Source organism: Felis catus, chromosome F2 (genome assembly GCF_018350175.1).
Source record: "Felis catus isolate Fca126 chromosome F2, F.catus_Fca126_mat1.0, whole genome shotgun sequence".
Classification (NCBI taxonomy): Eukaryota; Metazoa; Chordata; class Mammalia; order Carnivora; family Felidae; genus Felis; species Felis catus.
In genome coordinates this window covers 46,300,622-46,315,000 of record NC_058385.1, presented here as the reverse complement: position 1 = coordinate 46,315,000, position 14,379 = coordinate 46,300,622, and the positions used below count along the sequence as shown (strand labels likewise).

Below are 14,379 nucleotides of genomic sequence, written 5' to 3'. Positions count from 1 at the left end.
GGACAGTGAATGTGAACTAACGTTTGATTTGTTTAGTAATCAGATAAATGGAAATTGAAGTACTTTTTTTTTGTGACTCAGAAAAAGCTATTGAAATAGCAAAGGATGTTGGTAAGAATTCAGGGAAATAAGCACCTTTCTGACTGGTGGGATTACAAATTGGAACAAGAGAGTTTGGTAGTTTATTTCAAGAGCTTATTTTAAAAGTCCATACCACCTAGATAGCATGAATTCACATACTAGGTGTAGCTTATTAAATAGGTGGGAGGTGTGAATGAAAAAGAGATTATTCAATAGCTGGTGTTGAGGTAAGTGACTAGCCATTTAGAAAACATAAATTTTGATATGTACTTATTCTCAACATTAAATTGAAATGGAGGAGAGATTTAAGCAGAAAGATAAACTATAGAAGTACCAGAAGGAAACATGAGAGGATTTTAGAAATATAATCTTGGAGTGAACAAGACTCTTTCAAGACAAGTGTAGAACCCAAAAGTCATAAAGAGTAAGATATGGTATTGGAACACATTAAGAAAATTTGAAATACACTGGAAAATTGCTATGCCATCAAGTACAAATTTTTAAAAATGTATTTGACATGTAAAAGCAATTGTTCTTTCTGTATACATGGGTTTTATACATCAGTAAGGAAAAGTCCCAACAGTGGGATATGAGCATGTGGTTAGGTCATAGGAAATGAAATGTAAGTGACTTGTAAACATGTGAAAAATATTAAAAGTATCTTTCAAGTATATAGCCATTGAAATTTAAAAGCCTTTTTTATTCCTCCTCTTTTCCCACCTTTACGACATAAGTGTATATTACTGAAGAAGTTTAGTAGCCTTTTATGTTTTTCAATAGAATATTGTATTCAATAGAATACAATATCTAAAATAGAAAATCTTGTTTATCTTCTTTCTTGAGTCTTTCACTTGAATATAAAATAGCTCAGGCTTCACTAGTAACCAAAATTAGTGAGCAATAGAAACTCTGGTGGGGATCTCTGTACCTACTTCCTCCTCATTTAAACACAGAAATAAAAACAGGGAGGCAAACCGTAAGAGACTGTTAAATACAGAGAACAAACTGAACGTTACTGGAGGGGTAGAGGGTGGGGGGATGGGCTAAATAGGGCTAAATTGTTGGAATGAGCACTGGATGTTCTATGGAAGTGATGAATCACTAAATTCTGCTTCTGAAACCATTATTACACCGCATGTTAACTAACTTGGATTTAAATAAATTTTTTTAAAAAAACATTTAAATCAGCAAAAAAAAAAATGACTTAGCTGTTCTCTTCAACAGTGCTAGTAAATATTCCGTGTTTTCATTACATGCAAGTTTTTAGACATGCTAAACATTTAGATGTCAGACATCTAAAAAAAAAAACAAACCTGACATTAACAGTTGTAAGGTACTTTTGCTCTTATACTTAGTATTTAGACACAAAATTATTGGACTTTGGCTCTATTTTAACCTTTCTGAGAAGTAATAGAAGAGGCCTAATTTTAGCTAAATAACAGGCAAAAACAGATCAGGAGTATAAAGGAATTTTATCTTGGAAGTGATTTATTGTCTGTAAACTTTTTTTGCCCAGGTTTCTACATTTCCAGAACACCCTCTTATTAGTTTTAAATCATTTAGCATGTGGGTGGCTATTCAGGTGCTATTGAAGTGTTTATGGTTAGGAGATGTTTATTGGGGGAAATCTTAAATCTGTAATTCTTGAAGTTATATAGTGTTAAGATACTTGTTTTATTTCTCTTGTAGCACTCATGGGGTAAAGATTCTTGTCTTTTTCATTATAAAAAGCTGTATATAAAAAGCTGTATCCCTTAATATATGGATCATACAGTGATAGCAAATCAAAGGTAAAGATATGAACAGAATCCTCAGTTCCTCATTTCTTATGTGTACTCTGCATCATAATTTAGTCAAAGTTTATTAGACACCTGCTATAAGTTACACATTGTGTTAGGCACTAGGAATACAAAGTTGTCTCTCATTTCACTTCATTTAGTATACTAACGTTTAGTATAGTGCCAGGTTTTGTTAGGTACTTTTAGCACATGTCTACTTTATTCTCCTAACATCTATTTGTAGTGGAGATCACAGACTCAGTAATGTACCTTATGCAGGGATTTTATGACTAAACACAGTTAACCAGGTCTTGACTCCAAAATTCTCTTCTTTATATATCCAGTACTGGGTTTGTTTGTTTGTTTGCCCCTCCAGATCCACTCTTAACCCTTCTCTGCCTTGCTCTGTGCCCCAGAGGGAGTTCTTCTAAGGACTACCTTGTTTGGACTCCTTTGTTGGACTTAGCCAGTGTGAGGCATTGGCAGGATGTTGAAAAGCCAGAGAGAGAAGCTGGATATTATTCTTTCAGTTGCTGTTGCACAGCTCTTCGGCAATTGCTTCCTTCTGCCCCTTCATTCCAAAGGGTGGCAGTGGGTTCCTGAATAGTTTCCATCCCTTTTTGGTTCCTTTAACCCTGCCCACACTTGTTAAAATGTGAATTTCAGATACTTCCTTGAGAATGCTTTGTTTTTGCCAGGACCCTGACTGATACATACAGCTTTTCTTAAAACCATGGACTACTATTTGTATGAATTTGAGCCTTCTGATTGTTCTTATCTATCCTGTGTTTATAAATTGAGTGTTTAAAATATGGTAGGGGTGCCTGGGTGGCTCAGCAACTGACTTTGGCTCAGGTCATGATCTCACAGCTTGTGAGTTCGAGCTCCACGTGGGGCTTTGTACTGACAGCTCAGAGCCTGGAGACTGTTTCAGATTCTGTGTCCCTCTCTTGCTCTGCTCCTCCCCTGCTCATGTGCGTGCGCTCTCTCACTCTCTCTCTCTCTCTCAAGAATAAATAAAACATTAAAAAATATATATGGTACATATTTTCATTTAAAATGGTATTATAATTATTGATTAGGAACTTCATCTGGAATGCTTAATTTCTGTACTTTGTAGAAAGTATAAAAAAAATAGTGTGGTACCAAATTAGATGTATTTTATGAGTCAGTACAAAGTTATCAGCACTTTTACTAAATCTTTAGTCTACAAAGCTTTGACACATGTTGGTAGAAATATCTTTGTTTTGGGTCATTCCTATTTCATAATTCCTCACGTATTCCCAAGAGGTAGAAAAAAAGTAAGAATCAAATGGTGTTGACTTTACAGGAGTATAAACACTGGACTAGGGAAGGTTAGATAAGCGCAGATCTTTGTCCTTCCCAATACCAGTCTTGGGTGATACTCTTCCATTGAAGTGCATTAAAAGGTTAAGAGTGGGGCTCGTTTGCCTGCGATAAAACTAATTCTCCTACCCTTTTCTTCAGGGGCATGAGTATGCAGCAACTGGCAATCTTGGTTACTTGTCAGTTATGCTAGACTGAAAAAGAGGGAAAGGAGACATTTCTCATAGCTTAATTAACAGGTGACAGGAATTCCTTGTGCCATTGGTGTGACAATGATTATGATTATAGATACTTAAGTGAAAATACATAATTTAGGGTCTACCTGTATTTTATTATTGTGTTCTGTTTCAGTAGCTAACCTCTTCTAGCATTTTTAACTATAGATCCCTACTTTTATTTTGGATATTCCTACTAAACCAATTACCGTACTATTATGGAGCCCCACCTCAGTTATCTTTTCCCCCTCTCTGCTTTATATCATCAGTGCATTACAACTTGACAAATCCTGTGATAGATAGTAAAGAGCTTCCAATATTGGGGATTATTAGGAGTTGGGTATATTTCAGATTATATCATTAGTACATTTACTATCATTCATCTTCTGTTCCTGCTCTGAAATGGTGTTGTACCATGTAAACATCTCGGCTTTTATGTATAAAGTATTATGTATTTAATCCAGGAGAACTGATATTTCTCTTTGTAGACCTAATATGAATTAATTGAACTTTTTCTTTTATTTTACTTATTTTGAGAAAGATAGAGTATGAGCAGGGGAGGGGTAGAGAGAGGGAGAAGGAGAATCCCAAGCAGGCTCCCTGCTGTCAGTGCAGAGCCCAATGTGGGACTCAATACCAGAAACTGTGAGACCGTGACCTGAGCCGAAATCAAGAGTCAGCCACTTAACCCACTGAGCAACCCAGGTGCCTGAACTAATTGGACTTAAAAAAAAAAAAAAAAAAAAGACATATGTGCCTAGGAATAACAATTGGGGGTGGGGAAGACTCATATTTTCTTGTAGTTCTGGAATAATATCACTTCAGTGACATTGTATCATTTTAACAAACACTCATTTGGCATTTCTTTATGATGTTTATGTTCATGACACCATCTTGGCTCTGTTGTGTTAAAAAAACAAATATTCAAGTTCTACCTTAAAAACCGTATTAGGGGTGCCTGGGTGGCTAAGTTTGTTAAGCATCCAACTTCAGCTCAGGTCATGATCTCATGGTTTGTGAGTTTCGAGCCCCACATTGGGCTCTATGCTGACAGCTCAGAGCCTGGAGCCTGCTTTGGATTCTATGTCTCCCTCTCTCTCTGCCCCCACACCCCACTCATGGTCTCGATCTCTCTCTCTCTCTCTCTCTCTCTCTCTCTCTCTCTCAGAAATAAACATTAAAAAATTTTTATTAAAAACCTTATTAAAAAGTTAAAGATAATCAGGAAAGAAAAAGTGAACAAAGTAAAGTTTCATCTGAGTTATAAAAGTGGAGTACAGTTTGATTAGGAGGAGAGAAAAGGGAGTGGCATTTCAGAAAGGGAGAATGGCTTGAATGAGACATGGAGTTGAAGGATGATAGTTAAGACTGGCCCTGGATGATATGCAAGATGTAATTGTCTTTCATTTTCTGAGATAATTTTGTATATCCTGATAGTGCCTGGAGAAGTTGTTTCATGAAGGCAACTGTAGGCTGATGATGGTACTGAGGCTGAGATGTCAGAAGACCTGAATTTAACCCCTAACCCTATCATTTACTAACCTTGCAATATTTACTTTGTCTGAACTTCAGTTTTCCTGTCTATCAAATAAGGTTAATAATACCTATTCTATAGGGTAGTGAGGTTTGAATCAAGACACAAATAAAAAGCACTTTTAAAAAAAAATTTTTTTTAATGTTTATTTATTTTTGAGACAGAGAGAGACAGAGCATGAACGGGGGAGGGGCAGAGAGAGAGGGAGACACAGAATCAGAAGCAGGCTCCAGGCTCTGAGCCATCAGCCCAGAGCCCGATGCGGGGCTCGAACCGGCAGACTGCGAGATCGTGACCTGAGCTGAAGTCGGACGCTTAGCCGACTGAGCCACCCAGGCGCCCCTAAAAAGCACTTTTAAACTCTAATGTGTAGTGGTATTTAAAAAAAAATTTTTTTTAACATCTTTATTTTTGAGAGACAGAGACAGAGCGTGATTGGGGGAGGGGCAGAGAAAGGGAGACACAGAATCTGAAGCAGACTCCAGGCTCTGAGCTGTCAGCACAGAGCCTGATGTGGGGCTCAAATTCACGAGCTGTGAGATCATGACCTGAGCCGAAGTCGAATGCCTAACCGACTGAGCCACCCAGGCATCCCTGGGTATTATGGTATACAACAATTTTTTTCCTTCTTTTCCCTACCAGCAACCCAACCATTTGTTTTAAAAACTCAGTAATTTTTTTTAATGGAATGTGCATTTATGAGGCAGAACATAATGCAGATTCCTATAGTTGATAGTTTATTTCTTTTTGTAAATCTTTTATTTTTAAGTTTATTTTGAGAGAGAGTATGAAGAAGGGAGGGACAGAGAGAATCTCAAGCTGGCTCCACACTGTCAGGACAGAGCCTGATGCACTGTGAGATCATGACTTGAGCCAAAATCAAGAGCCCAGCACTCAACTGACAGCCATCCAGGCACCTTTTTTATTTTATTGTAAAGAGTGTGAGAGAGAGAGAGAGAGAGAATATGAATTTTAAGCAGGCACCATGCTCAGCACAGAGGCACATGCTGGGCTCAACCCACGACTTTGGGATCATGACCTGAGACAAAATCAAGAGTCCAGTGCTCAGTGGACTGAGCCACGCAGGTGCCCCCAGTAGTTTTCTTTAAAAAGTTGAGTTCATGGTGTGCCTGGGTGGCTCAGTCAGTTAAGCATCCAACTTCGCCTCAGGTGATGATCTCATGGCTGGTGAGTTCTGGCCCCACATTAGGCTCTGTGCTGACAGAGCCAGGAGCCTGCTTTGGGTTCTGTGTCTCCCTCTCTCTCTGCCCCTTCCCGGCTCGCACTCTCTCAAAAAATTAAACATCAAAAAAATAAATAAAAAGTTGAGTTCAAAAAGAATAGTACTATATTAAATGATGCAAATAATAGGTTTTTATTTTTCACTGGAGAGTGAAGTTGACTTTTTCTAAAAATAAGTTCCTGAGTCACTGAAAAAAATTTTTTTTAATTTCACACATTTTGTCATCTGTCCAAATTGGCAGAATTTCTGTAGTCCTTTCTTTTCTTCTTTTAGTGGTTTAGGGTGCAGTCTTAGAAATCCCAAGTTAGCCAAAGTTCCCTTGACTGAGGCATTCCTAATACTCTTCAGTCACATGCTTATAGATACTTCTGTGGATTATTTCTCCAGAAAGATAGTCATTAAATTATGTAGATTTTTAAGTAAGTCTTTCTTGTCATCTCTATACCATAGGTTAAGGGGTACCTCACTATAACCCCATAGGCTGACAATGACTAATAAACTAAGCTGTTGTTTTTAATGGAACTTTTGGGTTTTTTTGTACCTAAAATAATGAGACATAAGAAGCCTTGTTTAGGAGGCTTAGGCCTATGGAGTTTTGTTTTTAAGTGAAGAGTGTTTTAAGTAAGTCTCCTTAGTATTAGTGGTTCTTCATCAGAGTATGTCACTGAATTACTGACTAAATATAAAACAGGTGAACTCTGGACCCCATCCTATTTTTGATTGGTTAGCTTTAGGGCAAGTATGTTTTTTTGTTGTTTTTTGTGGGGTTCTGTTTCTTAACTCTAAGTAGTAGATGCTCATGATACAGTTTTAAGCTCTGCAGAAGGCAGAAAGTCAATACTAGATTGTACTCTACAAGGTAACCATGGTTAATGATTTCTTAACATTTTTCCAGAAATTATGTATGTATATGTAAGCCTGTGTGAGTGTTTTTTCCACAAATGTGTTCACATTATACACACTGTTTTGCAGTTATGCACTCAGCATTATATAGAGAGAGCTTTCCATATCATTGCACATAAATTGTGGTTGGTTCATTTATGTTTACATGTCCCCTGTTAGACATTTAAGTTATTTTCAGATTTTGTGTGGGTTTTTTGGTCTTGTTTTGTTTGCTTCTATCAACTAGACTGCAGTGAATTTCCTTGCATACTGTCTTTGCATGCCTGTGTCCTTTTATTTTCTGAAGGATAAGGTTTACATGTAGGATTGCTGGCCTAAGAATATTTCCGTTTTGAAATTTAATAGAAAATGCCAATTGGTTCCCTAGAATTGTGCTGATTTGCTTGCACTCCTCCTAACATAGATGCTTCTTTCGGTACACACTCACCAACCCGTTACAATCTGTCAATCTAATGTGCATCAAGAGGGTATCTAATGTTTAATTTTCATTTCTTTAGTTGTGATTATTGTTAAAAATTGTATCCTATCTTTCTAATTTTTGTACTTTTTTCTCTAAACATCCTCCTTGTATCTTTGCTCATTTTGCTATCAGAATATGCATTTTTCTTAAGTGTAAAAGCTGTTTGTGTAGTGGGGAAATTTGTTCATTGTTATGTATGTTTTTCTAATATATTGTCTTTCTACTTTATAGTATTTTTTACCATATAGAAATATTAAAGGTTTAGTATTCAGATTATTTTCTCTTTCAGGCATATTTGTGTATTTGCACAATATTTTAGGATTTCCTAAATATGATGAACACATGTTCCAGTTTGCCCCTGTTATCCTAGTTTAAATATTAAGAGTGCTTCTATTCACTCTTACAGAATTCTCTTTTGGATAAAAAATTATATGGCTATCAAGTTCTTAAAGTATATATTTTGGAAAATTTCCCAGGTGATCCTGATTAAGTACCATTGGTTTACTGTTTTAAATGATAAATTCTTAGGATGTGTTCCCCAGGATAGATTCCCTCTGTACTGTTCTATGATAAATAAATATATTGCACTGTGGAGTACAGAAGGCATTTTCAGATGCAAGATAAAATAACATACAAAGAAGAAAATATGCAGAAAATTTTGGTAAAACCTACTCTTAAACCCTGTATTTTCCTCAGAATTAGCAGAGAATGCTGCAAATAATGGGAAAATAAAAATTGATGGACAAGAATAAAGTTCATCTGAGTGAAATGTTTTTCTATATTTTATGTTGGGAAATCATTGTGACTTTCTCAAGGATATGTGTAGATATCATCTCAGGAAGCTTTTTTATTTTTTTACAGTCATTCAGTAAAGTATATTAAACATGATTTGTAGGTCAGTGATTTATCACAAAGAGAACATATATTTGTAACCACTACATATGTCAAAGTTCCCTTTGTGCCTCCCCACAAAGGGTAGCTATAATCCTGACTTCTATCATCATATTAGCTCTGCTTGTTTTTGAAGTTTATTTAAATAGAATTATACATACAGTATGCCTTCTTTTGTGTGAGATTTATTCTTGTTTTGTGTGAAGCTGTATTTTGTTCATTTTCATTGATTTCTAATTACTAGAATGTGAATATATCACAACTTATTCTACTGTTGGAAGTGTGGTTTGCATCTAGTATTTTGGTTTACTATAGCTAATGCTGCTATTAGTATTGTTATGTATATCTTTTGATGTGTGTATGCATTCATTTTTTTGTGCAGTTATTTCTAGTAGTATAATTGATAGAGTTATCTATATGTTCAAATTTGCTAGATACCGTTAAACAGTTTTCCAAAGTAGTTGTGCCATTTTACACTCCCACCAGCAATCCACATCTTTGCTAATAATTTTTTTTTAATGTTTGTTTGTTTGTTTATTTATTTATTTATTTAGAGAGAAAGAGGCAGAGAGAGGGGGAGACAGAATTCCAAACGGGTTTTGCGCCATCAATGCAGAGCCCATTATGGGGCTAGAACCCATGAACCATGAGATTATGACCTGAGCTGAAATCAAGAGTCGGATGCTTGACTGACTGAGCCACCCAGGCACGCTTTTGCTAATACTTGGAAATGTCAGTCTGAATTTTAGCCATCCTACTGGGTGTGTATCTCAACATGGCTTTAATATTCACCTCCTTGATGACAAATGATGTTGACACTGTTCATATCCTTCTGTGAAGTTTCTGTTAAGTCCCTTGCCCATTTTTCTTTTTTATAATTTTATTTTGAGAGAGAGCATGCATATGCACACCAGCAGGGGAGGGGCAGAGAGAGGAGAGAGAGAGAGACTCCCAAGCAGGCTCCTCACTGTCAGCATGGAGCCTGATATGGGGCTCCAACTCATGAACCATGAGATTATGACCTGAGCCAAAATCAAGTCAGAGCCTTAACCAAATGAGCTACCCAGGCACACATTCTCCATTTTTCTTCTTAATTATCTGTTTTGACTTATTGATTTGTAAGTGTTCTTTCCATATTCTGGGTACTGATCCTTTATTATATGTGGCAAATGTGTAGTCCCACTCCCTTAATACTACCTTTTGAGTTTATTACACTCCACAGTTTGTCAGTCTTTTCTTTTATGGTTAGTACTTTTCTGTTGAAGAAATCTTTTCACTGAAATATTGTCTTCTATTGACTTTTAGAAACTTTGCAATTTTACTTTTCATGCTTAGATGTGTGAACCAAGTGGAATTGATTTTTATGCATGAGGTGAGCTATAGGTCAAGTTCCTTTTCTCAGATGGTAACCAGTAAAACAGTACTATGTTTTGTTTTTGAAAAGGCCATCCTTAGTGCTCAATAATGTAACCACATATATGTATTCACATATATGTGGGACTTTTTTTCTGGACTGTCTGCTATTGGTCTTTGTATCCAGCCTTGTGTGATGTAACCAGATGTCATCTTAATTACTGTAACTTTAAAAGTCATTACATCTGGCAGGGTAAGAGCATGCGCGCGCACACACACACACACACACACACACACACACACTTTGCTCTTCGAGAGTGTATAAGCTATACTTAATCCTTTGTATTTGTGTGAATATGTTATTGTCAGTTCACAAAAACTCTGAAAAGCATTGGGGAATCATGAGGTCTGAGTGAAAATGATGAAATTTTTTTTATCAGATTTCAAAAATGACAAAGTCAGCTCAAATCTAGAGTTTTTAATCAAAATTAAAGAATATACTTGTTTTAACATTCATTCTATATTACATTCTTGTGTAGACTTCTCACTAAATTGGCCTTATTAAAAAAAAAACAATGTAATGATTAAATAACATACTGGCTTGAAATTTTATAGTAAAGTTGTAAGTTTATTAAGAAAAACATGCAGGGGCGCCTGGGTGGCGCAGTCGGTTGAGCGTCCGACTTCAGCCAGGTCACGATCTCGCGGTCCGTAAGTTCGAGCCCCGCGTTAGGCTCTGGGCTGATGGCTCAGAGCCTGGAGCCTGTTTCCGATTCTGTGTCTCCCTCTCTCTCTGCCCCTCCCCCGTTCATGCTCTGTCTCTCTCTGTCCCAAAAATAAATAAACGTTGCAAAAAAAAAAAAAAAAAATTAAAAAAAAAAAAAGAAAAACATGCAGACTAAGAATACAGTAAAATGATATTGGTGTTGTGTTTTGTTTTTCAGAACATCTATGATTACCGTCTTCTGTAAGTCCAGCTGTTTCAAGAATTCACCAAAGGAACCAAGTAGGATTTTCTTACATCATGACTTAATCTGAATGCAAGAACAAGAAATAGGTTTTATCTCTAAATATAATGAAGGGCTGTGTGTAAACACAGACCCTGACTCAATTCTAATGAGCATTTTAGACATGAGTTTACATCGGCAAATGGGTTCAGATCGTGATCTTCAGTCTTCTGCCTCATCTGTGAGCTTGCCTTCAGTGAAAAAGGCACCCAAAAAGAGAAGAATTTCAATAGGCTCTCTGTTTCGGAGAAAAAAGGATAACAAACGTAAATCAAGGGAGCTAAATGGCGGGGTGGATGGAATTGCGAGCATTGAAAGTATACATTCTGAAATGTGTACTGATAAGAACTCCATTTTCTCTACAAATACCTCCTCTGACAATGGATTAACTTCTCTCAGCAAACAAATTGGAGACTTTATAGAGTGCCCTTTGTGCCTTCTGCGGCATTCTAAGGACAGATTTCCTGAGATAATGACTTGTCATCATAGATCTTGTGTGGATTGCTTACGACAATATCTAAGGATAGAAATATCTGAAAGTAGAGTTAATATCAGTTGCCCAGAATGTACTGAACGGTTTAATCCCCATGATATTCGCTTGATATTAAGTGATGATGTCTTGATGGAAAAATACGAAGAATTTATGCTTAGACGGTGGCTTGTTGCAGATCCTGATTGTAGGTGGTGTCCGGCTCCAGATTGTGGGTAAGATTTTGTTTGTTTTTTCTTTAATATTTTTTCTGTAGATAAAACAAGAATTAGCTATTACTCAAAAATCCTAACATGTCAGGTAATTCATTCATTCAGTAAGACAAACATGCATTTGAGTACATACCATGTGCCAGGCACAGTGTTTTGATGCTAATGGAAAGAATCTTCTCTTACTCATTGTTATATTGTATCTCTTCACATACTCACTTAAGAGCATTTTCAGAAGAAAAGGATAAGATGATAGAGTACTAGGATCTAGTTGTGGGCAAAGTTGATTTTCCCCATTCATTTGGAAAAACGGTTATTTTGGTAGAACAGATGAAATGATCAGGGATTTTGTTTGCTTTCATGCGGGGGGTGGATTTCGGTTGTATATACTCAACTGATCCTTTTGAAACATGCACATAATACCTTAATGTGTGCCATAGTGTCATGTGTACATGTTGGTATTACATCAGTATTGCTAGTCTCAAGATCTAGAGGTTATATAATACTTCAGTTGCCTCAAGTTTTTAATTACAAGTACCACTTTCTCAACGTTGATAATAATTTTGCTTCAGTATTTCATTATGTTTAACAGCATTTTCTTTTTATAGAGCATTTACTGTGTACAGTTGCTATAACTAGGAATAAGCAGTCATATGTTTTCTAAGAAGAACAAAAGCTGTAAATACCGGATGTTATTTAGCATACCATTAGTAAACCAGAGATTGTAAGTAAGAGTTGGGGAAAACCCAGAACTTCCAAGATTATCTGGGTATAATCAGAGACGAGGGTGGAATGTGAGTTTAATTTCTCAGATGAAGTTTCAGGATTTATTGTCTGAATCGAATCTATTATTGAAAGCTTGTTGAGTAGCAAATTTTCAGATTGCATTTAGCCTATATTCCATAATTTATTTTATTTTTTAAATTTTATTTAAATCCAAGTTAGTTAACCTATAGTGTACTAATGGCTTCAGGAGTAGAATTTAGTGGTTTATCACTTATATATAACACCCAGGGCTCATCCCAACAAGTGCCCTCCTTAATGCCCGTCACCCATTTAGCCCATCCTCCCACCCCACACCTCTCCAGCAACCCTCATTTTGTTCTCTGTATTTAAGTCTCTTCTGGTTTGCCTTCCTCTGTGTTTTTGTCTTAATTTTCCATCCCTTCCCCTGTTCATCTGTTTTGTTTGTTAAATTCCACATACGTGTGAAATCATATATTTGTCTTCTCTGACTGACTTCACTTAGCATAATATGTTCCTGTTCCATGAATGTTGTTGCAAATGGCAAGATTTCATTCTTTTTGATCTTTGAGTAAAATTTCATTGTATATGTATACCACATCTTCTTTATTCATCAGTCGATTGCATTCCATAATTTTAAATGAGAAAAGTGATGGTATGTTGCCAGCCTGTGCAAATCACAGCCAGTTTTCCCAGTTATAACTAGCACTTAACTGGCTACCAAGGATTTCAGTGTAATACAAAGCATTAAAAATATTACCTAATTATTGAACATTTTATGAACTTATTAGTTGTGTGAAGGACTCAGAAATACTATTATCAGATTTGAACTATGCTCCCCTCTACTGCAGGGAGCTTGTACTAGAATATAAATAATAAAATGTTATGTTAAAGATAACTATCTAAACCGGGCCAAGGTTGGCTGTGCTTCCAGGTATATGACAGAAGCAAACTCTGAGATCCATGAAGAATTAAACTCTCAAGAAAAAGATGGGAAGAAAATAGGGATAATGAACAATACATTTAAATAACTTGAACAGGAGGCTTTATCCTGTGAGAAGAACAGCTTGGATACAGTTGTATCACTTGGTCCCCTGGACTCCTGTGCAAAGTTTCACGGTGCAAGTGTGCACGTTCATTAGATCTTAAGTTGGACAGCAAATGTTATAAAAACATTTTTACACATCATTATAGCAAATACTTCTATAGCAAGACTTCAAATAGTGAGGAATATGCCTATATATTGTGTTTTGTCTGGAGAAAGAATGTGGTTTTTTATCTTTCATGGAACCTCAGGGTAAGAAGTGCTTCACAAGTTCCTTCAAGCATTTAATAGATTTAAAAGAAAAAGTCTGAAAGTGATAGAATAAGTTAAAAGGCTTACATGTCAGAATCTGTGGCCCTAAGAGATTGAGACCATAAATCCTGGGCACAAACTTTCTGGTCAGTAAATAGGTATATTCTGTGGTGCTGGGTTGACTGATCATGTGGTCCAAATAGATATCAATTGTATCAACCTAATAGAACACAATAGAAGGGCTGACACAGATTCTTGTTTATATAAGAACTTGATTTTAGGGGAAACATAAACTGGGAAAGGATTGATTTTTCAACATACAGAATTGTGAAAATTAGCTCTTTGAGGGGAAAAAAATAGATCGTCATCACATGTAATAACACCAAAACAAAATCAAAACAGGTTACAAAGGAAAGTTTTATAAATAAAAGGAAAAAATTGAACCAAAAGAAAACATATGTCTAGCTCACCTACTGCCATTATTATTATTATTATTATTATTATTATTATTATTATTAAAATTGAGTACACATTTACCCTGTAATTTAAAAGATCCACTCCTAGTGAAATACCTTGAAAAAACTCTTGTGTACCAGGAGACATTTTGTTAGGAGACATGTTTAAGAAGGTTCGTAATAGCAAACAAGAAAAAAATTGTTCATTAAAAACAAAATGGATGAATTATATTGAGTTTCATGGTTACCAATTGAAAAGGAGGATGTGAATTTGAAGGGGCAATCAAGGGGCCTTCTAAAGCCACTGATAAATGAGGTAACCTTGGGTTCTGATTTCCCTCAGTGGTTTCAGTTTACACTTACTGTACTGGT

The 14,379-nt window shown here is 36.1% G+C and overlaps 1 protein-coding gene across 2 annotated transcripts in view; it reads left to right on the top strand.

The window, feature by feature from the left end:
- RNF19A (ring finger protein 19A, RBR E3 ubiquitin protein ligase) overlaps window positions 1–14,379 on the top strand; it is a 58,094-nt gene that overhangs the window by 15,116 nt on the left and 28,599 nt on the right. Inside the window, exons 1-2 of one of the 2 annotated variants that reach the window (XM_006943325.4) lie at window positions 9,057–9,213; window positions 10,750–11,517. In XM_006943325.4, coding sequence (XP_006943387.1) covers window positions 10,844–11,517 — 674 coding nt within the window. In that variant the 5' untranslated portion in view covers window positions 9,057–9,213; window positions 10,750–10,843. Of the gene's footprint in view, window positions 1–9,056; window positions 9,214–10,749; window positions 11,518–14,379 lie in introns of those variants that run through there. The other variant, XM_004000019.5, reaches the window with a different exon arrangement.